We start from the raw sequence: 27427 nt of genomic DNA, 5'->3' as shown, positions 1-27427 counted from the left end.
ATGTAAACATTTATCTGTTGTGTTAATCTTGGGATCAAAACTCAGTTCAATTTATACCTGTTAAAAGTTCTGGACTTCCAGCCCATCACGCTCTATTAGAACAGGTAGCAGGGTTAAAAAGACCCTTTTAAAGCCTAGGAGACCAGGCCAACTTGAACCAATGATAAAATATTTATATACATTCATTCATTCACACACACATACATACATACATACATACCCAGAAAAACTGTAACACAAATGAAACATTACAATGGATTAAACGGGGCAGTTTAAAATTTTAAATGGAAACTTTTACTTAAATATAGTTGGTCCTCAGCTTATGACCACAACTGGGACCAGAATTTCCACCAGTAAACACAGTGGTTCTTAAGGAAGTCATACCTGATTTTATGATCGTTTTTGCCACGGTTGTTAAGCGAATTGCTGCAGTTGCTAAGAGAATGCTCAGTTATTAAGTGGATCTGGATTTCCCCCACTGACTCCGCTTGTCAGAAACCAGCTGGGAAGGTTGCCAATTGTGATCACATGACCATGGAATATTGCAAACTTTGTAAATACACCCCAATTGCCAAGTGCCCGAATTCTGACCATGGGGGTATTGTGACAGTTGCCAAGTGCAAGGACTGGTTGTATATCACTTTTTTTCAATACCGCTGTAACTTTGAATGTTCATTAAACAAACAGTTGTAAGTCAAGGACTACCCATATTTCACAAGCTTCATTAGGATCATAAGCTGGATATTGCAACATGTACTCATATTCAATCCTTAAAGCCTCATATGGCTACATTTATAGCAAAATACATTATTATATTTTTCTTTTAAAAGAGAGTGAAATTGTCCCCCCCCCAAAAAAGGCAGAAATAAATAAAATGTTTTGAATGAGTTAAATGTTGTCCAGTTAAGAATATGTGAAGAATATGTGAAGAATACCTGTTGGTTCAAATAAGGCTTGGATATCAATGTCATCTGGTAAGCCAACCATCCTAAGTTCATCCCAGACTTTGACTACCTGATCATCAGGAGTAGCTTCAATGCTTATACAGGTACAGGTTGTTATATTCTGTTCTCTGCATAGACCACAAGAAATGTTTATATAATTAAAGATGACACATTCATGATGTGTTTTACACATTAACATAACAGTAAAATGTTTTAGACAATAAAGAAATAATTATATGATTTAAAAAATTCATTTGGTTAAAGCATAATTGCACTTCTAATTAACTTGTTCCTTTATTGTAAATTACCAATTTGCTTTTTTTTCTCCCCAAAAATGCAGCATTGGTTTATTCATGGGAGAGCTATAATTTTTGTAATTTACTTGGTCCTTCATGAATGGGCTGAACTTTTATTCTGAACAGTCTCCTCTCTATACCTGTTAAAAGGATGATTTGGCTGGAAAAAAAAGGGCAACAGCATGGAATAAAGTGATAGAAAAGAAGTAAGTGCTGTATTTTCCTATGCCTTGGTACACTAAATTATATTTCTGCTGCACAGCAGGCAGCATGAAACGGTAACTTCACTTAGCAGAAATCAATTTCATGTAGAATAAGAGACAATTTAGAGCCCATGAACTAGCAAGTGTGACCCCAACCCTATTTTTGGGCAAAGAAGTGGTGCCGACTAAATTCTCCTAGGTCACATACTAACTCCAAGGGCAACTGCCTTTAAGGGAAATCAGTTTTTTTCATGACTTCCCAATGCCCTATTAAACCAGCATGACAAGATGAGAGAGTGAAAAGGACATTTTCTTCCAACATGCTGTTGTCAGCAATTTGAGGTAGACCAGACCAGGAAACCAAAGCTATGGATTTATTTATTTTTCACGTTTTGGAACATCTCTTTTCTCTCGGAAAGGGATTCTGGGTAATATGCAATAAAATGTTAAAATATAAAAACAGCATATAAAACTTGAAAATCTAGAATTTAAAAGGAGGTATCTGAAGGAATCTGCAACATTTCTTGGTAACTGACAAGGTGGGACTAGCCAATGTAATGGGGCGAAGGTAGTTCCATTATGTAATCTGGCCCTAGCTCAGGCTTTGTAGATAGCAACCAACACCATGAATTGTACCAGGAAACAAACTGGCACCCAATACAGTTCATACAAGCAAAGGTGTTATATGCACCTATTTTCTGGCACCTAATACAGGTAATCCTTGACTTACAACAGTTCATTTAGTGACTGTTGAAAGTTAAAACAGCACTGAAAAATGTGACTTATGACCACTGCAGGAGCCCCATGATCATGTGATCAAAATTCAGACAATTGGGATCTGACTCATATTTAGGACGATTGCAGTGCCCTTGAGTCATCATGATCACTTTTGTAAACTTTTGACAAAGTCAAAGGGGAAGACAGAGTCACATGACAACTGTGGCAAAAAAGATCATAAAATGGGGCAAAACTCACTTAACAAATGTCTCACTTAACAACAGAAATTTTGGGCTCATTTGTGGTCATAAGTCGAGGACTACCTGTATAGCTTGTATAATTGCATTCTGCACCAGCTGAAGCTTCCAGATAATTTTCAAGGGTAGCTCATGTAGAGTGTTTTGCAAATAATCCAGACGAGAAATGACCACGACATGAGTGACTGAATGGAGAGTCACTGAATCCATGAAAGAGTATAACTGGCACACAATATGAAGTTGAGCAAAGGCCTTTCTAAGCATGGCTACCATCCGTTCTTTGAGCAGGAACTATAAGTCCAAGAGGCCCCCAGGTCTTACGAACTGGGTTTTTCTGGGGTAGTGTCAGGGTGCGATTCAGCCAGTTAGGACCAGTTTGGGTGAACTGGGTGCTAATTTTACATCTGGTTCACTGGCCCCACCCAGCCCCTCCCAGGAGTCTCCACACAGCCTGTTTGGATGCAAGGTAAGTGCAGGGTCCACACGGCAGGTTTGGGAGGGTGAAAAATGGGCCTCCTCCGAAGGCCCTCCAGAGCCTGGGGGAAGCCGTTTTTGCCCTCCCGGAGACTCGAGGAAAGCCTCTGGAGTCTGGAGAGGTGAAAACACCATCCCTGCCGTGGTGCAGGAGGCTGAGTATGCCAAGCCCCCATGGCCACGCCCCCCAGCAACCGGGCAGAAAACCCGTTGCTAAAATTTTTCAATCCTACCCCTGGGTAGTGTACAGAATAGATGATAAACTCCTGGATACAGAGGGGCTCACCTAGATTCGTTCTATCTTACTAGGGTTCAGCTGAAATCTGTTGTTCCCCAATCCAGGCCTCCACAGCCTACAAGGACCACAAAAGAATGCCCACAGCATAATTCTCTTCAGTTGGGATGGAGATATCGAACAGGGTATCATTGTGATTCCTCATCCCATGGTGACAAATGATCTCACCCAGTAGTTTCATGTAGGTATTAAAAAGGAACAGAGAAAATACCAAGACCCGGCATCCCACAAAGCAGGGACCATGAGTTGGTGCCCTTTCAACATCGCTTGGGACCAGAATTGGAGGAAGAAGTGAATCAGCACAAAACTGTGTCATCCATCCGCAGCTCTCTCAGTTGGCCTAAAAGGACATCATGGCCAATGGTACTGAATGTTGGTACTCATTTTATTACAGGTAGTCCTCAACTTATTACTGTAATTGAGCCTCGCTATTAGAGTTGTACATCAGGACGATCATAAAGTGCACCATCATGTAACTGACCTGTTTTTATAACATTTTTGCAGCAGTTATTAAGTGAATAGTGTGCTTGTTAAGCAAACTCATTGTTTACTATTTTTTTTAATCAGAAATCAGAAGTAAACACCAGTTTGCAGCAAAACTGTAAATCGTGATCACGTAACTCCAGGAAACTACCAATAGCCATAAATGTGGCCCAGTTGCTGAGTGCCCAAAATGCAGTCATATGACTGTAGGAGAGTGAGAGTGATGTGGGAATTTCAAAATTGGATCATAAATATTTTGTGGAGGTCTGCATAATCTTGAATGGTCACTAAGTGATCAGCTGTAGGTCAAGAACTACTTGTATAAGGTTCCAGTAACAGAATCTTGCCAGTCTAAATATTCTTTCTCCCTCCTTCTCTTTATATTTGCGAGAACTAGGAAGGGTCAAGTCTGAGATGTTTTCTCGGGTTATAATTATATCCTAGATTCAGGTTACTTTTTTCTGACCATTGTCTTGGTTGCAGATTTTCTTTCTGTTCCTCAAGTTTATTCCTAGTAACTTGCAAAGAAGAAGTAAAAAGAGTGTATCTTTCAGACATATCGTGCTTTGGAGATAACACCAGATGTTTTGTATTCATCAAATTATTTCAATTTTGGAAAAGAAAATTAGCATAAATGCATGCTAATTCAGCTATAGCTTCAGGGACTTTCCAAAATCTCTACTATCCTAGATCAGATTGGCCCCAACCCTGGACTTTCATAAAAGGTCTTTCACTGAAGACCTTCATGTGCTCCAGGGCCTGAAGTCAAAAGGTCTTTTGCCAGTTCATCAATTACTTTGTTGGGTTTATCCTTGGTGACATTTTTGGCTTTTTATTCTTTGCCCAGATTGTTTTCATTGCTTTAACATGTTGTTAGCCACCTTTGTCAGATTATCCATTTGAGTCAGTTATATAATTTTTTAAATCCTAAATTGTTCTGATTTAAATAGTTGATTTTATTGACTGTATTGTATATTGATCAGAACCCCTTTCCGAGGGAGTTGGGTGGTTGAGAAATAAAAATAAAGTCTAGCACAAAAACCTAAACATTCCCTATAATTAAAAATGCTTTGCTTATATATTGGCAGAAAGCTAAGCTCACAGAAAGTTAAGAATTCCAATTTAAGAGAAAACCCAGAACCCAAATACGCAACAGAGACCCACTATTCTTAAATGAGATACAAACAGTTTAAATTGGATTATCAAGAGTTGCATAAACATTTCTAGAGTCAACTCTGTGGAACAACTGCATTAGCAAAAAATGTTTAATAATAATAGTTTAATAATAAATTTATGAAAACATTTAACTACTGATGTGGAGAATAAAGGCAATAACCTTGAGAGAAATATGCAAGCACCATTATACAAGGAGAGAGGGCTGAAACATTCTTAAAGTTCCAAGAAGGTAATTTTCAGAAATGACCCAGGTAGGTCCTTCCTGATTCATTGGGATATGAGGAGGAAAGGTGTTAAAGCACCATTGGGTTTGCAAGATTGATGCCAACCCCAATAGGTAGACCAGACCAAAAAAAAGCCCACTGTACAGAAAGATTAGATCTACAGGTAGACCACAATTGAGCTCAAAATTTCTGTTGCTAAGCAAGACAACTGTAAAGTAAATTTTGTCCCGTTTTACAATTTTTCTTGCCACACTTAAGTGAATCCCAGTTGTTAAGTTAGTAACACAGTTATTTAAGTGAAGATTGTCTAATCTCTTCCAGTGTTGGAGCTTCCACAACTTCTGGAGGCAAATTTTCCCCCTGATTAATTGTTCTGTCAGGGTAATTATTTGATGGTGCACCTTGCCTGCAGAACATTACTTATCAGAAAATAACAAAAGATGATTACATGGCCATAGAGCTACTGCAATGGTTGTTAAGTGTGAAAAAGTTATAGGTCACTTCTTCAGTTCTGTTGTAACTTCAAACGGTCACCAAATACTTAAGGAATACCTGTATACCTTTGTGAGATAGAACTTTATCTCCCATCCTTCTAATATATAATAGTTCTTCTCTACTTCTGTCAAGGTAATTTCCATTATTTTCTACATTAAATATTATTTCACTAAAATTAATTATTAACTCATTTCATGTGATTTAGATATAAATAATTCACATTTCAATTTTAGAAAATACTTCAGCACAAATTACATATATATAAAAAAACAAAAATGTACTTTGGTCTGCAACACCATAAGAGTGACAAACTGTTAATACTAATCAGGAATATGCCTAATTAAATTTCAAATCATTGTAAATTTCACCTCCGCATTCAAAACATTTGAGATTCTTCAAATACCTGTTACTGACTTATTGACATGTAACTGAACACATATTCAACACATTTATTCCTTGTAGAATAAATTAACTTTTTACTTTAAAAGTTTCTATACTTAAAATGAATTAAAAAAGGGGAAACACAGATATTCAAATAAAAAGTTAGAATGCTTTCAATATGTTAAAATATTGTAATCTAGACTTTCCTTAAAAATGATGCACTGGTATAATAGGACTGGGTGTTTTGTTAATATGATTTATTGGATTAGGGATTTTCTGTCTTCACTGTCAGTTGTATTGTGTTGGGGGGGGCGTGCACTGAGGGAGCTCAACCAATCTCATTGCACATATGCTGTGCACTGACAATAACCATTTGATAAAAAATTTGAATTTGATCCATTTTAAATCATTCAAAATACTTACTTTGCATAGTTTTTGTTTCATTTCCTATTTCGCTGCTTTTATCTGACTGGCACCAGCCCATAAATCACACCAGTAAGGAAATTCCAACGAACAATCCCCTTTAGTTAGTAACTAATCTTGGACACCAGCCAGGATGGCACTAGAGTATGATTGCCTCACCCTCCTTGGGGATAGAGATGGTTAGCTGTTCCAAGTAAATTAATTTTGCACTTTCCCATAAACTACAAAAACTTTGATTAATCAGCTCGAGATTCTTTAAGTATTTCTTTTCAATGTATAAGTGCATCATTCAAACTCTCAAAAAACAGCCATTACACAATGTTTCTTAGGCATAGATCATAATAAGTAAATGCAAAAATGAAAAAAACAAAATGGGATTAAAAAGAAAATTCCAGTGTCAGATATTCTTACAGCTGTGCTTCTCCTTCCAGGGTTATACAAGAGTAACCCCAAAACGGTCCTGTGATAGGAATTTTTTTCAATTTTATTTACAGATTCATTCTGCAGTATCACAGCCTCTGGGTTTAAATCCGGCTTATCACTCTTGTTTCTAACCACCCTTGATCCAGGTTTGTGGGTGTATTTATGTGTTCATTTCTACTCTATTGTTTTACAATTTCTATCAACCAATATTATATTCTGGAAGAAACTTCTGCTTTTGATTTTCAGTTGCCACTTAGAAAGCTCTGGATGTACCGTATTTTTCGGACTATAAGATGCACCTCCCCCCCCCCAAAGAGGGTGAAAATTTGGGTATATCTTATACACTGTTGCATTAAGTGTTATACCTTATGATTTTTGACGAATCTTTTCTTTTATGCACCAAGACAAATTCCTTGTGTGTCCAATCCCACTTGGCCAATAAAGAATTGAATTCTATTCTATTCTATTCTATTCTATTCTATTCTATTCTATTCTATTCTATTCTATTCTATTCTATTCTATTCCACTCTACTCTATTCTATTTCTATTTCTATTCTATTCACTGAATGTAGCCCCATCCAGCCCCTGAAACAGAGGTTTCAGAAGCTGAAAAAAGCCTCTTAAAGGGAAGTTTCAGAGGCTGGGGAAAAAAGCAAGGCGCAGAGCTCACAATCAACAAACCTGTTGCTAAAGTTCGCCTCTGGGAACAGCTGATTGGGGGTATTCCAAGAGGCCACCCACCCACCAATCAGCTTCTTATTTTCGTCTCCAAAAGCTAATGTGCGTCTTATACTACGGTACATCTTATAGTCCCAAAAATACAATATGTTATGCCACTCTGGATGTATGTTATGCTAACATCTAACATTTGTTTCATTAAACAAATAAGCAGACCAAAACCGCATGCTGCTTCAAAGTATTATTTATGCTTTGGGAGAAAATATTAGATAAAATAGTTTTATTTTGTAACAGATAGAAATGCTTACTTTTTTTGTCCTCTTGCTTTGTGGAGGACTGGGTTCTGCCTTGGCATACTCTCATCAATGGTATCGTTGCTGTCAACAGTTTCATTGATATTTAAGGGCTGGTTGTTCCATGGAGCAATAAACCCTGGAGTTGGACTGAATTGTTTAAGCTCGCCTTGTCCTAATGAGCTGCGTTCCCCACAGTAACAAAAAGCGCAGACCTGTTCACTGCTACAAGCAGACCAAAAATAAAAAAGACCAGAAAGGCAAAAGATGGCATTTAATTTTGTTGTACAATAAAGTAAACTTAACTTAAACTTAAAAATTCAAATGGTATTTAAAAATGCAAACTTTTAAAAAATTGAAAGAGAAATTTTGCCATCCAATTACTTTAAATACAGTAAATAAATAATATTTAAATTAGATCTAACTTCACCTGTAAATGTTTTCACAAAGTTATCCCAGATGAATAAAAAAAATCCAATGCTAAGCATTTCTGGATTGCCTATACTAGGGTGTGCAACTCTTTTCAGGCTGAATAGCGCATCAAGAACTACACTGCAAAAGTTAGCACAGCCAGGATGAAACCCTAAATTTAATTATGAATATAATTACATTTAAAAGATAATATTAAGTTAAAATTAAATACTTAAATGCTGACATGAAGCACAATGTATTTAATACATTTTTCTGTTAGGTTAAAATAATAATTTGGCAGCATTCTCTGGAAGGTCTCAGAGAAGCCAACGTAAAGCTTGAGAAAAACTACCAGTACATTGCCCTCGAATAGGAATTTTTCTTCCCTTGCTGTCTAGGTTTGCTAAAAACTGACAGCATTGTTTCTCACCAGTTTAAGTTGAAATGAAGAAAAACTCCACTTTAAAATAGGCACACCATAACTAAAAAAAAAAAGTCACCCTCCCGCATAATTATTATTTTCAGCTTACCCCCAAAATGTGTTGATCACACAGATTGTGCATTTAAATTCTAAATTCAGTGTGTAATCTTAATTTACAATTAGTTTGGATATTTAGCAACTCATTGTGGTTAAGGCAGCAGGCTAGAAACCAGGAGACTGAGTTCTAGTACCACCTTAGATATGAAGCCAGTTGGGGATCTTGGGCCAGTCACTTTCTAAATCTTAGCCCAATCCATTTTACAGGGTTTTTATGAGGAAAACAGGAAGAGGAAGGGTTATTAGGTATGTTCGCTGGCAAAGGCGGATATAAATGAAGAAATAAATTTGCTAAGATATTCTTGTGAAGCAGAAAAACAAATCCAAACTGGTTCACAGCTATTTTCAGTGCTTTTTCTTTAAAAAAAGAAAGGAAGAATAAATCTGTTTTAAAATTTAGTTAATAAAGTGACTCATTTCTGATTTCCATATCATCCAAACCACTATTATAATCGCTATTATAAATTTAGATAAAAGTTATAAGCATGAATCTACCTCTCTCTCAGTTAGGAATGAATAGAATAAACACAATTAAACCAATTATAGACAAATCAAAATTCTAAAAAAAAGTAGCAGGCGACATATAAAAGTCTCAGCCATCCTTTCACTCATTCTGAATCTGCCTCGCTAACCTGCTTTTTGCTTCAACCCCAATCGAACAATTGGTGTTGGCAGAGTCCACAGAGACTGAGCACTGGAGATCTGGGGTTGGCTTCTTGTCATCGTCCACTTCACTTTGGGCATCCTCCTCTGTAAATTGTTCCCTGGTATCTGCTTAGCAAGGAGAGTGTAAGTTGATTATAGATTTCATTTTAAAGTGTTTAAACAAAACAAGCCATTCTGTTCTAAGCTGGTTTTTTTCCATTTTCAAACCATGAGCAAAGTTATACCACAAAATGTTATATATTTGTCTGTTTGCTGGCTTGTTTGTTTATTTAAAACGTTTATATAACTGCCCACTTTCCAACCAATTATGGGTGGCTCCAAAATCAAAACTATCTATAAAATTATATCAAAATTATAAAACTAAACATATTAAAACATTAAAACGTTAAAAGCAACAAAGACCTGGCACCAAATCAGACTTCTAATGTGTAAATTATTGAATCTTTTCCAAGCACTTGGGGGTGGAAATGAGATCTGGTCAAACTTTAGAGTGCTCCATAGAGTAGGGACTGCCCTAGAAAGGGCAGATTTCCTAGCTTACATCAGATATTGAGGGGAAACAACTAGGAGCACTCCCACTCTTTTTCACCTGGTAGGAAGGGTGGTCCTTAGGGAAAGATGGTCCCACAGCTAATTAGGTCCTGTGCCATTTAGAGTTTTAAAGGTAATGATCAGCAAGCTGAATTGCACCCAGAAAGAAACTGAAAGCCAATGTAGCTCAAACAGAGACCTTACATGGACAAACCTATACACCCCCATTACTATGTATGATGCTGCATTCTGGACTCAGTTGAAGTGTCTGGATACTCAAGAGTAGCCCCATGTAGAGAGCATTGCAATAATCCAGATAGACAATGACCAAGTCATGAGTGACTATGAGCAAGGCCTCAAAATTTAATTATTATTGTTCCCTCTTGCAGGAACATAAAAAAAACAATGTGGTGGATGTAGATTTAGGCTGCACAATTGAACAGGCAGAGGCTGCGTTGTGACTGTCTATCTTCACAGCAGCTTGACTAATCATTGATAAATGCTATAGAAGGTGTGGGGAGTAACTACAGTGTGCTAGTTTAAATTGTGTCCCAATTTCCATGAAACTTCATTAGCCTTAACCCTTTCTAACTCTTGTCAATCTCATCCTATTAACTAGATCTGCTTCACTGTTGGTGTAACATTTTCAGCAGGACACAAAAATTGTTATGGGGTGATGGACATACGGAAAGTCTACTTCTACCATGCTAGGAGGAGAGTTAAATCTAAATCCATCACAGACTGTAGAAAACTAATATTAACGAGTTTATTCAAAAAAGGACCCGAGGATAACTGAAGTACTAAGTGAAGTCTACTGAAATGGCATGTCAATGTCCAAACTGAAATGTGAGAAATAAAATATAAAAATGTAAAAATAAAAAACATCTTAAAAGATATAAAGGAGGGAGGGAGGGAGGAAGGGAGAGAGAAAGAGAGAGAGAATACTTATTTTTTAAACTTTACAGATTATTACTAGATATGGTGAATTTATTATGTGACATAAAATTAGAATTAATGAATATCCCAAACAATCTTTAGAGGAAATGAACAGAATTAAGCATGAATTATTACTTATCTACCCATCACAATCCAAAGAGTGTCAGCAGCTTATATAGATTATTAAAAACCAAGTAAAACATTAACAATATAGCCGCCATAAAATTAGTTAAAAAATATTACTTAAACATAAAACAATAAAAGCAAGAAATAAAGATGGCCTAATAAAATCAGGAGAAGACATTCTGGAACTCCGTCTCAAAAGCTTTTGAAATATTAAGGAGTGGGCTAGCTTGATCTCAGCTGTCACAGAGCATCAGTCCTGCCCCAGAAAACCAGCACCTCATTGCTTCAACCTGAAAATGTGAGATCAGTCACAGTTTTCTGTTTGATTTAATTGTTTGGGCTGATATTGATTGGAGAAGGATGTAATACATTCTTTAAAAATTGTATCCCTCCTTATCTCCAGATAAAACTCAAGGTACTATGAAATTAAGGTATGCATTGCACTTACACAACAATAGCTGATCACAGTATTCAAAACTATTCTTAAAAATAATAAAAACAATATTCAGCTATAGTGAAAGAAAGATATTTCCTGCTAGAATTCTTAATGTGGCAGAATGGTGGGAGACCGATCAATTTTTCCACTAATCAGGCTATTGTTCTTGGGATGGAGACAGCTAAATAACAGCCAGTATATGGAGGCTGATCCAGTGATGAAAACCAATATTTTTTACTACCAGTTCTGTGGGAGTGGCTTGGTGGGCATGGTGTGGCTTGGTGGGCATGGCGTGGTGGGTGTGGCAAGGGAAAGATACTGCAAAATCTCCATTCCCACCCCACTCTGGGGCCAGCCAGAGGTGGTATTTTCTGGTTCTCCAAACTATTCAAAAATTCTGCTACTGGTTCTCCAGAACCTGCCAGAACCTGCTGGATTTCACCCCTGGGATGATCCAATAGTATTTGATAGGAAAAGAAACAGCCTCAAATACAGCAACATTCAAGCAAATGTAACAGGAAGACTGAGACATACATGTTCACTACAAGTGACATTGGACCCCGAGCCACAGTATTGTGAAATAATGAAACATAATATCACTTGTTTAGTCTGCCTAATTTGGTCTTTGACCAGCACAAAGTGTAAAATTGATAATACAAAATTGATCCATAATTTTGTATTTATAAGTGTTAATTTTTTGTGTTTACCAGAAAATACCGTAAATTAAATCTAAAACTATAATCAAACACTATGTGTGAGTTTAGAATAGAACATTTTAATTATAGCTTCATAATAGCTTTTACAGAAGTCAGATGAAAAAACATAAAAATTTCTTATTAAATTAGGTAAGAATCAAATAAAGCAATAAAATACAAATACTACAGGATTTAACATTTAAATATTAAAGATTAAATCAATAAATTACAAAAGTACTTTGCAAAAGTATAAAATAATATTTTATACTTTTATCAGTTGTAAAATACAGTAATATAAAATAACTCTCACATAAAATTTTAGATAGGATTGCTACATTGCATCTTTTGTTCGTGGTCAGACCGAATAATAATTCTCATGTTTCACTATCTGCTACCTAATGATACAAGCTCTGAAAAAATGGCAACCATAAAGATTAATGTCAGCATTATGATCTGAAAGAAATGAAATGCAAAATTTGTCTGGTCTACCAGCAAATCTCTTTAGAAAACAACTTAGATATAGGTGATAAATTTCATTACAAAAGCAGCAAAACAGAAGCACATGCCCTACAGTTTCAACCAAAAATAGTCCTTGACTTATGACTATAACTGAGCCTGGAATTATGGTCGTAAATTTTGCAGTTGGTAAGCAGGTGACCATGTGACTGGGCTTGATTTTATGACTTTTTTGCAGTAGTTGCTACGCAAGCACAGCAGTCATTAAGGGAATCAATTTTATACAATGAGTATTTTTTTCACCAGAACTCAGAGGTAAATACCAGAAACAAACAAACAAAAACATGTCAAAAATCATAGCCGCAGGACATTGCAAACAGCAGTAATGCTGAGCCAGTTATCAAGTATCCAAAATACGATCACATGACTTCAAAAGGGGAGGGATTGGAGCCAATGTAACTTCAAAACCGGATTGCAAATTGTTTTGGGGGCTCCGCTCTAACTTCTGTCATTAAACAACTGGTTGTTAAATTGAGGACTACCTGTACTGCTGTATGACTGTAGGCAAGTCTAAAAATTTTACATTGTTATAAATGTTATATTATAATACTAAAGGTAAAATCAATAGAATTAAGAGCTGTACATGAATATAATTCAAATAATCTTGGCACTAGCTGTAACCCTAACTCTTGGAAAGGATTTAATCATGTTGAAATAACATCTCGTTAACTTTAAAATAGGGGTCTCTAAACTTGGCAACTTTAAGACTTCTGGACTTCAACTCCCAGAATTCCCCAGGCCAGTGAATTTTGGGAACTGAAGTCCACAAGTCTTAAAGTTGCCAAGTTTGGAGACCCTGTCTTCAAACAAATATTACAATAATTATTAAGGTAGAAATACAAATATAACACATTTCTCCCTCAAATAACACTTAACTAAGTATAAATTCCTGTTGTATTTTATATGTGGCTGCACAGAATTTAACTACATTATAAATAATTGTAAAATCATTACCCAAAAGTAATCAACTCATATAAAACTAGTTTGTAGGTCTGGTATTCTTAAGTACAATAGGAAAATGACTGACTTGTGAATGTCTATAGATGTTCTATTTGTAATGAAGAAAATCATATCCATAGTTTCCTCACTGCCATCACTGCATGGATACAAGTGGTCCTCCTATATTTTCCTTCTCACACAGCCAGAATTGGGGACCACTGAACTTACAAAGATGTAAGCAACAAAGATGATTAGGGGACTGGAGGCTAAAACATATAAAGAACAGTTGCTGGAACTGGGTGTGTCTAGTCTTTTTTTTTTTTTTTGAATTTATATCCCGCCCTTCTCCGAAGACTCAGGGCGGCTTACATTGTGTTAAGCAATAGTCTTCATCCATTTGTATATTTATATATAAAGTCAACTTATTGCCCCCAACAATCTGAGTCCTCATTTTACCTACCTTATAAAGGATGGAAGGCTGAGTCAACCTTGGGCCTGGTGGGACTTGAACTGCAGTATTTGCAAGCAGCTGTGTTAATAACAGACTGCATTAGTGACATTAGTCTGATGAAAAGAAGGACTAGGGGTGACATGATAGCAGTATTCCAATATCTCAGGGGTTGCCACAAAGAAGAGGGAGTGAACCTATTCTCCAAAACACCTGAGGGCAGGACAAGAAGCAATGGGTAGAAACTAATCAAGGAGAGAAGCAACTTAGAACTAAGGAGAAATTTTCTGACAGTTAGATCAATTAATCAGTGGAACAACTTGCCACCAGAATTGTAAATGCTCCAACACTGGAAGTTTTAAAGAAGAGATTGGACAACCATTTGTCTGAAATTGTATAGGGCTTCCTGCTCTTGCAGAGGGTTGGACTAGAAGATCTCCAAGGTCCCTTCCAACTCTGTTATTCTATTCTATTCTATTTTATATTTAGGCATTTGCAGTTAAATTAGATAGGTAGCAAATATATCTGAAACTTTCACAAAGGAAGATTTAGCAAAGTCAGAGCATCACTCTATAGCCATTATACACTGTCTTGGCAGGAGACTAGCATGCCAAAATCCCATTAGAAAATGGGAGACAATCTCAATACAGAGAATTTCTTCAAGACTTTTATCTCCATTTAGGTTGGAAACCTTCCATAATTTAAGTGAGCTAATTCTGATTAGAGAAGAGATAATCAAGAATATCAGTATGAGTATGGGAATTCTGGGAGCAAAAGTCAACATATCTTAAAATTGCTAAGGTTGGGAAACATTGATCTATACTCTAGGTTCCGCCTGTTCACTCCACTCCTGAGCTGCAGTATTCAAAAGGTTATTAGGTTGCAGTCCTTAGAAACTTTGATCATAGTTCCAAAGGGATAAAGTAAGCAAAAGATCCAAGCTCGATATAAAAGTTGTGCCTTGCATTTGGCTCTGAAAAGTTTAAGACTGCACGTATGTAGCAGCCTCTTTTATTCTGAAAATTCTGTGTCACATTTGTTGGATAATTTTTCCTGGAGCCAGACATATGAAAAACTACCTTAGGGTATTTAAACATGCTATTTCCACTGGACCACTGGGAATATATCCTTAGTTCCCTGGAAAAATAATGTTTATTTTGCAATTTTTTTCCACCAAAGCTGATTTCTTTTGCTATACAAGTAAGAGGCCCCTTATTATTAACATGTTCTTCTATCTATCCAGATCTGAAAATACCTCTTTTCCACCTTGTAACTATAAGAGTCAGTTTGGTGTAGTGCTTAAGACACCGGCCTAGAAACCAGGAGAGTGTGAGTTCTAGTTCCACTTTAGGTATGAAGCCAGTTCGATGACCTTGGGTCAGTCTAAGGCAATGTTAAACATTTCTAGAATCTTGCCAAGAAAACTGCAGGGACTTGTGTCACCAGAAGTCAACGCTGACTCAAAAGCACCAAAAAACAAAATAATGCAAAAGTTGTAACTGTAGAAAAGTGCTGAGCTCCTCAAGATACCAAAACTCACATTCTCTTGACTGACCCAAGTGATCACCCAGGATGCCATGCATGGAAAACTGTAATTTATGCACTAAAAGGCTAAAAAATAATAATTGCTAAACAAAATTGAAAATAAATGCAGATGATCAGGCTGCTGCTAGCATTCCAGCAGTGCTTAGGCAACGCACTACAACATTTTATCCATCATCCTAACTGGCTGCCTAACAAGAAGGAATTTAATCAGCAAGATCCTGTTTCTTGCAGCCCTGTCTGGCAAAGGACATCTCCCCTGACCCTGCCAGCTTCACTTGACTGATTTATCTTGATTTATCTTATGTAACCTCAGAACAGAATAAGTAACAAAACTTCAGAGCTGGCACACAGGGCAAGTTAGCAGGCACTGCGGTTGACAGAATTGTCATAATGTGATAATATCTACCAATGCCCGTTAATAAACGCACTCCATTAGTTTAAGTTTGTTTTGCGAGGCCTAATAATTCAATGCAACAATGTACCTAGGGCAACCAAAGTATTGGGTAACTAACACAAAGCCATGGAAGAGGCCTATTTTGTTCATAAATCATAGCTGATAAAAGGCATTCATAAAAATCTAAGCTTCCTGGCTCCTATAGCATACCAAAATTATCAGCCTGGTTCTTGAACCAAATCTCATCCAAAGCCATTGTTCACCACAACTGTGAAAATCACGAAAACTGGGCAGATAAACCATACCCTAGGTAACATTTCTATCTTCTTTGGATTAGGTTCCAGCTCATTCTATGTCGGAAATCCAGCACAGAGTTTCAAAATGCTCAAGTGTTCCAAAATGCATGGGGGAAACTGGGGTATCTCCTATTTGTTGTGATTCCCTGTTCCTCATTCCTGGGTAAATTTCATACAATTTCAGATATATACTAAATAATATGGAAGTTAAAACAGAACTGTTTTGAACATACCTTAATTGCTACAGAGCAGAACAATAATCCCAAAGCATCCCTTTTGGGAATCAACCATCCAAATAAGAGCAAAAACACAGGAATTTATTACAATGTAACTCCAACTTAATATTATAAAGAGAACTATAAACAGGATTGTACTTCTTGCCTTCCATTACTTTGTAAAATTCATCTTTTCCCCAATCAAAATAAATCTAAAAATAAACTTAACTTAAGAATACTTTGAGCTTTGTTTGTAACAATTTTTTATAAATTATGAACAGACAAAATGTTGTTTGATGCTAGTCTTTAGCTGATAATGGTCAGCTTTTACCAAAAGCAGCTTAATTGCTATTTCAGAAGAGGGTCTGGCCTGTTTTTTTCTTCTCAATTTAGAAGAAACTGACACCAGATAGATATTATTCTAGATATGGTTGATAAATGGTGGTTGATTAATACTGTCCAAGGAAAATATCCATAAGCGAAAGGCCATAATGGAAGCACATTAAAGTGAAGTCCAGGTCATATCAGAAATAAGTAAATGCTATGTTTGAAGTGTCTTGCAAATATATCAGAGTGAGCCACTGAAGGAACATCATAAATAAAGAATGCAGGCATTACTTGTTTGAGATCAAGGGCACAAAGGCAGGGTTTTGTATTTGTATTGGTTTGCAACTCAATATAAATGAGTGTTTTTATAAAACATTCAATGCAGATAGTCCTTGACTAAGGACAGGCTGCTGAGCAGACCATTCAAAGTTACATCAGATTCCCCAAAAACTACTTGCAACCCCATTTCAAAGTTATGATGACAGTCATTTGCTTTTACAAGGATGTTCAATCCTGCTGGGTCCCTGCAGTTACTTATTTACCCACTGGAGATCAGGCAGCTGTAGCAGGCATGAGTTAGCTGGCACTTGCAAGCCTCCGTTTCCTTCTCACCCAGCAAGCGAGGTAAGGTCAAGGGAGCCAGAGTTTGCAAATTCCAACTGATCTGATCTTCTCTTACCTGCTGGATGGGAAGAAAGTTGGACTGTAGCGACCCTGTCAAGAAGTGGAGCGCAGGATGCCTCAGGTGGTGGGGATAGTCCTGGGAGGCCTGGGCAGACATTCCGGGCCTACCCCCAAGGTACCCTAAATTCTATTGAACGATTCTCTCATTCATTTTATGTTTGTATCAAAGAAAGCAAGGAGTGGGGTCATTAAGTGAGGCTGTTTCGCTTAACAGCTGTTGTGACATGTGACCGTAATAGCAGACACCATTAAGGTCATATCTTGAGGATTGCCTATAGTAAAATAAATGAATTATTGTTTGACATCGTGTCCTAATTCATACAACAAAAAGAGTCACGAATGCATGGCGCAACATAAGAGAACAAACTCATCAGGACAGGATTCAGGAATCCATCTGCATTTGAAAGACAAGTGTTACTCTTTTGAAGAAAGCAAAGTTTGCATTCTGGATAGAGAGGAGGACTGGTTTGAAAGAGGAGTCGACATGTTATGTTAAAATTGAACAGCCCTCCCTCAATAGAGGGGGAAGATACGACACCACCTATACGACACCTAGGGGTGGGATTCAGCTGGTACAGACCAGTTTGGGAGAACCGGATGTTAATTTTAATCTGATTTGCCGAACTGGTTGTTCCAAGGACTGACTGACCCCGCCCACCTCACCCCTCCCAGGAGCCTCCAAATAAACTGTTTTGAATGCCAGGTAAGTGCAGGGCACACGCGGAGGCTCTGAGAGGGTGAAAAACAGGCCTACTGGAAGTCCAGAAACAGGCCTGTTTCCAGCCTCTGGACCCTGTGGAGGGCAAAAAATGGGCCTACTGGAAGTACCAAAAACGGGCCCATTTCTGGCCTCCAGAGGGCCCCCAGAGCCCAGGGGAGGCTGTTTTCGCCCCTTGAAGGCTCTAGGATCTCTGGAGCCTGGGGAGGGCAAAAAATGGGCCTACCAGAAATATTGGAAATCCAGAAACAGGCCCATTTCTGGCCTCCGGTCCCCAGGGGAGGCCGTTTCGCCCTCCTGGAAGCTCGAGGAAAGCCTCCGGAGCCCAGGGAGGGTGAAAAAGCCCCCCCCTCCATGGTGCAGGAAGCCAAGTAGGGCACGCCCCCATGGCCATGCCCACCCAGCAACCAGACAGCAAACTGGTTGCTGAAATTTTTTAATCCCAACCCTGCCTATCAGCAGTCCTAAGAAGGTTCCACACCAGTTTACACTTGGATTCAGATGACTCTGAAGTTACAGATAAACCCTCACGTGGTCTCAACGATTCTCAGAATGATAACAACCGGATGACTGCAGAGAATATAAACCATTTCATTCCCCACCAGTCAGTTTGAACTGCAGAAGCTTCTCAGATGAGAAGTGAAAGGTTTTCGAAGGAAAAAACCAAGAAAAAATCTAGTTGCTTTTTGGAAAAACCATGTTTGGAATAAAATTGCTAGGTTCCCATACTACACATTGAACCAAAGTTGTTTAATAGGATTGGCAGCACTTATAAGCACTCCCAATTCCAGTTGGGATTCAATTCCAAAATGGTACTTCGAAGTGCAGTTACCATGCTATCTCATGGCTGCTTTAAGAATGGCGGACAGATGTAATGTTTTTGGCCCAGCATACTCTGAAGTTCCCTTTTGGAACTAAAACTAAAATGCTATGATCCTACTATCATTTTACTCTATGCCAATGTATAAATTCAGTTTAGACACTTGCTAAATCTATCTATATCTGTCCTAGAGTATTTGCCTTACCAACTTCCACAGTGTTTTCCGTTTCTGTTGCCTCCAATCCATCCATGCTGTCTTCATCCTCCACCGTAGGTTTTCCTCTATTTCGAGGCCTATGAGAGGAAAGAAAAACACAAAGTATAACATTAGGAAAAAAAGCACCAAATTACCAAGGAAATTATTTTGCTCGTTAAAGTACTGAATTTTCTTAAACATGAAACCTTAAATCTTACAGTACTAATGGGTGAAAGGTGACAGAGAAATATCAAGATGTGCATTTTCTATCTGCTCCTAATGTAACATCAGAGGCAAATAAACTACAGGTCATTCTCAACATACAACCATAACTGCGCCTAAAATTTCTGTTGCTCAGTGAGACAATTGTCAAATGGATTTTGCCCATTTTGCAATTTTCTTGCCATAGTTGTTAAGCGAATCAATGCAGTTGTTATGTTAGTAATATGGTTGTTACAGTTGCTTCCCCATTGACTTTGCTTGTTAGAAGGTCGCAAAAGATGACCCCGGGACATTTTAACCGTCATAAATATGAGTCACTTGCCAAGTCTCTGAATTTTTATCACATGACCATGGAGATAGCTGCAATGGTCATAAGTCTGAAAAACAGTCCCAAGTCACTTTTTTCTGCGCCATTGTAGCTATGCAGAGTCAGTCACTAAATGAACAGTTGTAAATGAAGGCTACCTGTACTTTACTAAAGGAATCTGGATCCTAAAGGGGGATCCCCTCCTTTAAATAGTAATGAGTAAATCTTTTTAACAGATTTCTCATTCCAAACAAAACTGTGATCTATTCTAAACTAAGCATTGATCTTTGGATCTTGGCCATATTTTAAACTTCAAATTAAGATTGCAATAATTTTATTTGATGAATAGAATATAAAATCTTTGGGTCAATTATTAACAATACCAAATTTAATCCAGCAATAGCACAACACCCAGTCACTTCTCAGAGATGTGCAGCTTCTGTATATAAATTTGATTAATAAATAAAATAAAAATGATTGGAGACTGTAAGAAAAATGGTGGGGAAACATCAAAATCAAAAGCGCAAATACAGAAAAGACACACAGATATGCATTCTATTATTTAAGCCAAGTAAGTTCCTTTGACATAATGAATTTAACAGCCAACCTTTTAAAAATATTCATTGAGAGGTCCAGTAAACATGGCAAAAAATATTTTAATGAATTAGTATCATCTTAATATCAAAATACAAATGCTCATTTCCCACTATAGTTCCCTTCTTTTTAAATTTCACAACTTTTTCTTTATAATTTGTATCATGTATTGTTAGTGGAGCGCAGTGGCTCATGTGTTTGGGATGCTGGGCTGATGGGATGCTGGGCTGGCAGGCTTGCGTTCAAGACATGGTTCTTGCCATGCAAGGGGGTAAGCTCCTGTCACTTGCTCCAGCTCTTGTTTAACCAGCAATTTGAAAGCACGCAAGTAGATAGATGCATACCACTTCGGTGGGCAGCTTAAGGAGACTTGAAAGGAACCCTCAACTGGGCACCCCTCGGGCCATAATGATGTCATCAGCTAACTCTTTCAACCCAGAAGCACTTTGGTGCTCCTGATATGACTGCAGTATCATACAGGAAACATACAGGACATATATGTATAAATACACACACACACACACACACACACACACACACACATATATATATATTAGTAGGTTTTCACAGGTATATGTATGATGCAGGTTTTGGTATGTTCGGGTTTTTTCCCGTATAAGGTTGAAAGTATTAAATACTTTCAACCTTACACGGGAAAAAACCTGAACATACCAAAACCTGCATATATATATATATATATATATATATGTAGGTCTTTGGTTGTTCGGGTTTTCTCCCGTGTAAAATTGGAAGTGTCTTGGCAACGTTTCGACGAAGTCTCATTGCTCCCAGAAGCACGAAGCTGAAGCCTGAAGATTACGAATGAGACTCCACCCAATCAGAACACAGCCAAGCTCCCAACCAATCAGTTCAAACCCCCACTAGCAGTTAAAAGGAAGAAACAGCTGTGATCACACATTGCTCCTAGAAGCACGAAGCTGTAAACACCAGCCTGAAGATGATGAATGAGACTTTGTCAAAATGTTGCCACGACACTTCCAATTTTACATGGGAGAAAATCCGAATAGCCAAAGACCTACATACAAACACCCAGGAAAACCTAAGAAAACAAACACAAACACAAACACACACACACACACACACACACACACACACACACACACACACACATAAACATAAGGATAGGAACGAAAAAAACCTAATTTGAATTTAATCTGCTTTTAATTTTAAATAAAGTTTCATTAGTTTTATTTCTCTAGGAAAATATTTAATGAAGTTTCCCTTTTGTTGCATTAAAATTATAAATGGATAAGAGTTTTAGATTTCTCTAACTCTATAGGCTTTTAGATTTAGAAAATTATGCTATTAAAGTGACTGTTTGGTTTTCAGTCTCTTCTAAGAATCCATAATACTAAATCTACATGACATGTAAAATGCTATTTGGGGAGAAAATAACACAAATATTTAAGGCTTAAGCAGTACAGTATATGGATATTGCAGAGTTTTATACTAGCATATTAAAATAAGTTTCATAATGCTTCTATCAATTTATCTAGAACAAAATTAAACTATCACGGTCTATTTGCACATGCTTTATGGTTCTGATGTGACCTTTTATATGTAATTTTTTCTCCTCTATCTTGGTAGTTTTGTTCAGAGAAAATTCTTTATTACATAATCTGCAGTTAACATTTGTTTGTTTTTGAAAAGATTGTTATGCAGAAACTCTTATAAAAGAGCCTTGAGGACTTTGAAGTAAGATCCACTGTGTTCAGTACAATTTACTAAGGTAGATGTGATGCTTGTAATGCTTCATGCTCTGAACACAGGATCCAATGTAAATATATTTTTCTTCTTTTAAGCAGTAGAGAAACTTGTGCAATACCAGTAGGTAGTTCCAGATCAATGACAAGTTTTTTGCAATCATGAAATATAATGAAATCATGAGAGAATATTAGGCTATTATTGCTGTGAACATTATTCAAATCCAGGAAAATATTGCTCTTTTAAGAATCAAATCAATAGACTGAACTTAATTCTTCTTGTAAACTTAACAGTCAATCTTGATTCAGAGAAAAGTAAAGAAAATTGTATGCATATGAGAAGGAAGGAAGAAGATACTGTCCAAAAGTTACAATCAGGTCCTGTATGTCAGAGATAATAGATCAAGATATGTAACTGAAAATATTCAGTCAAAATTATGAAGACCACACTGATCCCCCACTCCCGATTTTTCTACTTCCTCACTGTAAAATTTTACATAATGGTTATAATTGGCAGGGGCAAAATTATGTAGCAATTAGGGCATGACAGCAAAAGCAAACAAGTACTGAAAATGGGTTCACCACTTCTGGTAACAAGCAGGTAATTATCACAGCAGCTTGAAAGGGACATAATCAAACCAACGGACATCATTCCACCCACATAATAAATGTGAAATCCCTTTATGTCCAATACAGCTTTTATACATAGCTGGTAGTGGATCCACTCTACTTTCAACGTCTGATTCCATTGACATATCCTTGAGTTAAGCTCTGAGAACTTTTCTGAAATCAATGTTTCAAGTATAAAATAGACTTAATAGAAATAAAGATTTACCTATTTATATTTAATATTTGCATTAAATACTAAAGTACTGTATTTTTTATCTTTTTTAATCCACTAAATGGTAGCTACAAGAATTTTAAAGTAGCTCCTGATCATATTTTAATACTACATCCACTTCTTTTAATAAGCACTACATGAAAACAGTTCAATTGACTTTCCCTCACTTTTAGTGTCTGAGAGTACATTTATATCTAATGAAAAAATTTCCCGATCCCCTGAAGAATTGTTATATTATGGCGTATAGCTGCTTATTCACAAAGGATTTTTCAGAACCCCTGTGAGATGTTCTATAATTATACAGTCCTTTTACAATTTTAAACACAAGAAGATTCTCCAATACCTATACTGTATCCTATTTCCATATGGAATAAAGTCCTTATTCCCAAGTACTGCTGCTGACCAATTTTTGTTAAACTGCAGTAAACAACAGTAGACAATCTAGAGAGATTCTTTTTTTTTTAAACAAAATGCTAGCTTCATCTCAAAAACTTCTTGTTAAATAGTCAAAAGAAATTGGGGCTTATTTTATTTCAGTTTCTTATTTCTTTTTCCTAGGCATTTGAACCAAGTCACAATTTACAATGTTGCCTAGTAACAAGAGAACCAATAAATTTTATTTTAATCTTGGGCTTTGACCATCAGCCTAAGTAACCTATTCAAAATAAGAGCAAGCTACTTGAAAACTCTCATCTGATACATTCCAGTTTATTAGTTCTGATGTTCCTCTGCCTCAGACTCCCATTTTTGCCATTTGTTCTAGAAAAAAGCTATTGACGAGAAAAAGATATCTGTTGCACTCAGGTGGACTTTGGTTTTCTATCCCCCTTCTTTAGAGAACTTGCATTTTGTACATATAATGACTTTTCTATTTCTCCTTTCCGCTTCCTGGTTTCAGACCATATGAAATATGTAGGATTTTTTAGAAGTTGCTTTCATGTTTTTAATAAAAGCTATTTTTATTTTAAAAAACCAATTTAGATCCATATTATTGAAAATGAAATAAATTATTAAGAAGTAATTTACAGTTATTTAGACCCTGCCTTTTGAATGGACTACAGGTAGTCTTTTACTTACGGGCAACTATGGGGGCCCCAGGAGGTCGCGTGTCACACCTCTGCTCTGTTAGTTTCACTGGTTACCAGTTTGCTTTGAGGTGCACATCAAGCTTGCTGGTTTTGACTTCCAGTTAAGCTCTCAAAATGTTTTTTGTCATCAGGTTTGGCAGCAGGAAACTCACAAATTGGTTGCACCATGTATAACATTCTGGTTTCATTCTCATGTAAATGTTTTTATTTAGGTTTATTTAAGTGTTTTTAGTGACTTTATAATATATTTAATTATTGTACACCACCCAGAGTCACTTTCTGTGAGATGGGTGACCGTATACATTTAAAGAATGAATGAAAAAGAGAAGGATTAATAAACAGGAAAAAAATGTGATTATAGTAAAGACCTTGGAGGAGACCAGATTTAATCCATTACCTATTAATTGCAAACTCCTAACGTTCTTTTTGCTTGTCATTTAAATCATCTTGACAGCATAAGAACCAATTGATACAGAATGTAAATAAATAGAAATTACAACACATCCTTCAGTTAACAGTAAATATCACTCCTGCTGTAACCTGAATTGCAATTCTGAAAGGGAAAAACTCAGCCAGAACTTAAATATTGGAATCAAGGAGCAGATTATTAAAACTATTTATATCAAAGCAAAGCAAATTTATTACAGCCATAATTGCCAGATACAAACAAAATATTGAAGAAGTATGACATTATTCTATATTAGAGTAATAGAATCTAAACTAATTAAAAATAACAATACTAAAATACATTTAAAATGCTATTATAAGAAGTTCTAAACTTAAGCAATGGGGCCACATATAATGAAAACTGTAGTCCAAAACTGGGCAATTTGAGGGGTTATTTTTGAGTCACTGTCCAAAATAAATAAAATTAAAGAGAAATCATGCTCCCTACCTTGAAATTTCAAGACAAGACTACTTAATTGTCTAGAATCCTTTTATATATAATAAGAGTGTAACAGCACGTCTTGGAGTTTCTATTAAATCATCAAAAATATATAGCAGTACTCCTAAATAGTCCCCCCAAAAAAACTCCTAGGGAAAAGTATCCAACCTGGATTTAGTGAAGGTTATTACAAAATTTCAAAATTGTTAGTTAGTTAATAAGAAGCTGAAATGAATTCTTTTGGAAGCAAATGATAAATATTGGGGAGTGACCACTTATCTCTGCTTGTTTGGAGATCAACATACCTAATTCACTGCTTAAGGGAAGTTCTAGCATTATCGAAGCCTAGCAAAGCCAGACTTTCAATAGAGAAGCCAAGCAATTGGTTTTATTATGGCTTTTTAAAGCCATACTAGTTTAAAAAATGATTTCTAAATACTAAAGGGGCCAAACCTATGGGAAGTAGAATTAATTTTAGCTAGAAGATAAAAGGAAGAAATTGTGCTCTAACATCCTATGAAACTATGCTTGCTTCTACCACATAGGATGGCACTTTTAATATTTTTGGAATCCTTGTTAGGGTGTCAATAAACTTACTTTAGAGTGATTTCAATAATATTAAATTTTGCAAAGGAGTAAATTTGGAAGCTATAAAGAAGCGGAGGGATTACCTTAATTTAAAAGACATTGAAGGTTGCAGGAATATAATGTAATAAGATCCTTGACCTATGACCACAATTGAGCCCAAAATTTAGGTTGCTAAGTCAGAACTTTGTTAAAATGAGTTTTGTTCCATTTTCTGACTTTTCTTGTCACATATGTTAAGTGAATCACTACAGTTGTTAAATTAGTAACATGGTTCTTAAATGAATCTGGTTTCCCCTTTGACTTTGCTTGTCATAAGGTTGCAAAAGATCCCAGGACACTTGCAACCATCATAAATGGGAGTCACTAGTCAAGCATTTGAATATAAAATCACCTGACCATCGGGATGCTGCCATGGTCATAAGTGTGAAAAATGGTCATGTCACTTTTTTCAGTGCCATTGTAATTTCAAACAGTCACTAAATGAACTGTTGTAAGTTGAGGACTATCTGCATAAGGTTATTTATACAATTAAAGACTTTGAAATTTTAATAATTTAGGACCTCTGGTACACTAATGGATGGTGACATAATCAGAAGCCTTAAAAATAAAATCAAGCCAGGTTTCCTGTAATGGCACAAAACAGCGACTTCTACTCACTAACACAGCGACATTCAATCCCTTGGCAAGCAGGGATATGTCATTGGTTTGGTTTTGTTCTGTTTGTGTCAAACACATATTTAGGGAGAAAATTAAGCAACGCTTGAAGCTCTTCTAAAACTTGGTTTTACATATTAAACAGATACATTTTAAAGATACTGTATTTCAGCTACACAGTGATCCAGAACATACCTCCAATCAACCGTAAAGGACTTGAAGTGGCCTACACAGTAGCGATTAATTACATGCCATCATACTTGAATATTAATCAATTTTATCTATGGAAGGACACCCAACATGCATATAGAGAAACCCAAAAATATGTAGACCCAGAAGAGTTCTGTAAGAAAAGTAGTGGGGGGGGGGTGTGTGGCAACATCCAAAAGGAACTCTTTATTACAGGAAACATTTGGAAGTTATTATTTCTGACCCTTGAGGTACTGTAAAAAGTACTTGATTGAAAAAGTGTCCAAATATCTGCACATTCAGGGCTTATTTTGAAACTATATATTTATTTATTTATTTATTTATTTATTTATTTGATTTTTATACCGCCCTTCTCCCGAAGGACTCAGGGCGGTGTACAGGCAGAATAAAACAAACAATACAAAATACAATTAAAATGCAATTTAAAAAACTTATTTAAATTAGCCTGACAATTTAAAAATTTACCATACACTAAAAAAACCCATTTAAAATTAATAAAATTTGACATTTAAAATTCAATTTAAGCCAGCCCCGCGCGGATAAAAAGGTGTGTCTTCAGTTCGCGGCGAAAAGTCCGAAGGTCAGGTATTTGGCGTAAACCTGGGGGAATGTGTATAACTACACATACATAGTAACCAGGTATTCAAATTTTCAAAAAGATTTTTTAACCTTGTATCATTTCAAGATAAATTCAACATCTTTTCATTTAGGTTCCACTGAAAGGTATTATTTGATTAAGGACATCTACATTTTTATTTATAAATTCAATATACAGAAATCTATAATTTCTATATTTTCCATGGGTAAATAGGAGTTACCTATTTAGTTAACAACACCTGGATACACTAATCAATTGGCATATTTATAAACCATTCACTTAACTCTGTTTTCCTTTTTTTTCCCCACTACAGATTTTAAAATGAGAATTCTATCTTTCTGGAAACATAATTAGCGAGAGCTAATTCACACAGTCTTGAAAGCAAACTGAAGTACACATTACAGTGAAGAGTTACCCCTCAAGAACTGTTTTTCAGGGGTTTTTTAAACACAAGCTAAGATTTTAACAAAGCTTCTGAAAACTACTCCATGGATGTTAACTTATTCCTTTTAGTAT

The 27427-nt window shown here is 36.4% G+C and overlaps 1 protein-coding gene across 23 annotated transcripts in view; it reads right to left on the bottom strand.

Annotated features, from left to right (window-relative positions):
• The window catches only part of KMT2C (lysine methyltransferase 2C), a 190447-nt gene that overhangs the window by 122721 nt on the left and 40299 nt on the right, over window positions 1-27427 (bottom strand). For 16 of the 23 annotated variants that reach the window (XR_009155148.1, XM_058183716.1, XM_058183715.1 and 13 more), the window contains 4 exons: window positions 19209-19297; window positions 9344-9485; window positions 7778-7987; window positions 936-1072 (listed from right to left, as the gene is read on the bottom strand). Coding sequence is in view for 22 of the 23 variants with exons in the window: in XM_058183716.1 (XP_058039699.1) it covers window positions 936-1072; window positions 7778-7987; window positions 9344-9485; window positions 19209-19297 (578 nt within the window). In the remaining variant the exon portion in view is untranslated. Of the gene's footprint in view, window positions 1-935; window positions 1073-7777; window positions 7988-9343; window positions 9486-19208; window positions 19298-27427 lie in introns of those variants that run through there. The other 7 variants (XM_058183711.1, XM_058183733.1, XM_058183728.1 and 4 more) reach the window with 3 other exon arrangements.

The sequence above is a fragment of the Ahaetulla prasina genome, chromosome 4 (genome assembly GCF_028640845.1).
Source record: "Ahaetulla prasina isolate Xishuangbanna chromosome 4, ASM2864084v1, whole genome shotgun sequence".
Lineage (NCBI taxonomy): Eukaryota > Metazoa > Chordata > Lepidosauria > Squamata > Colubridae > Ahaetulla > Ahaetulla prasina.
The sequence above is the reverse complement of the archived record's forward strand: the minus strand, read 5'-3'. Positions and strand labels throughout refer to the sequence as shown.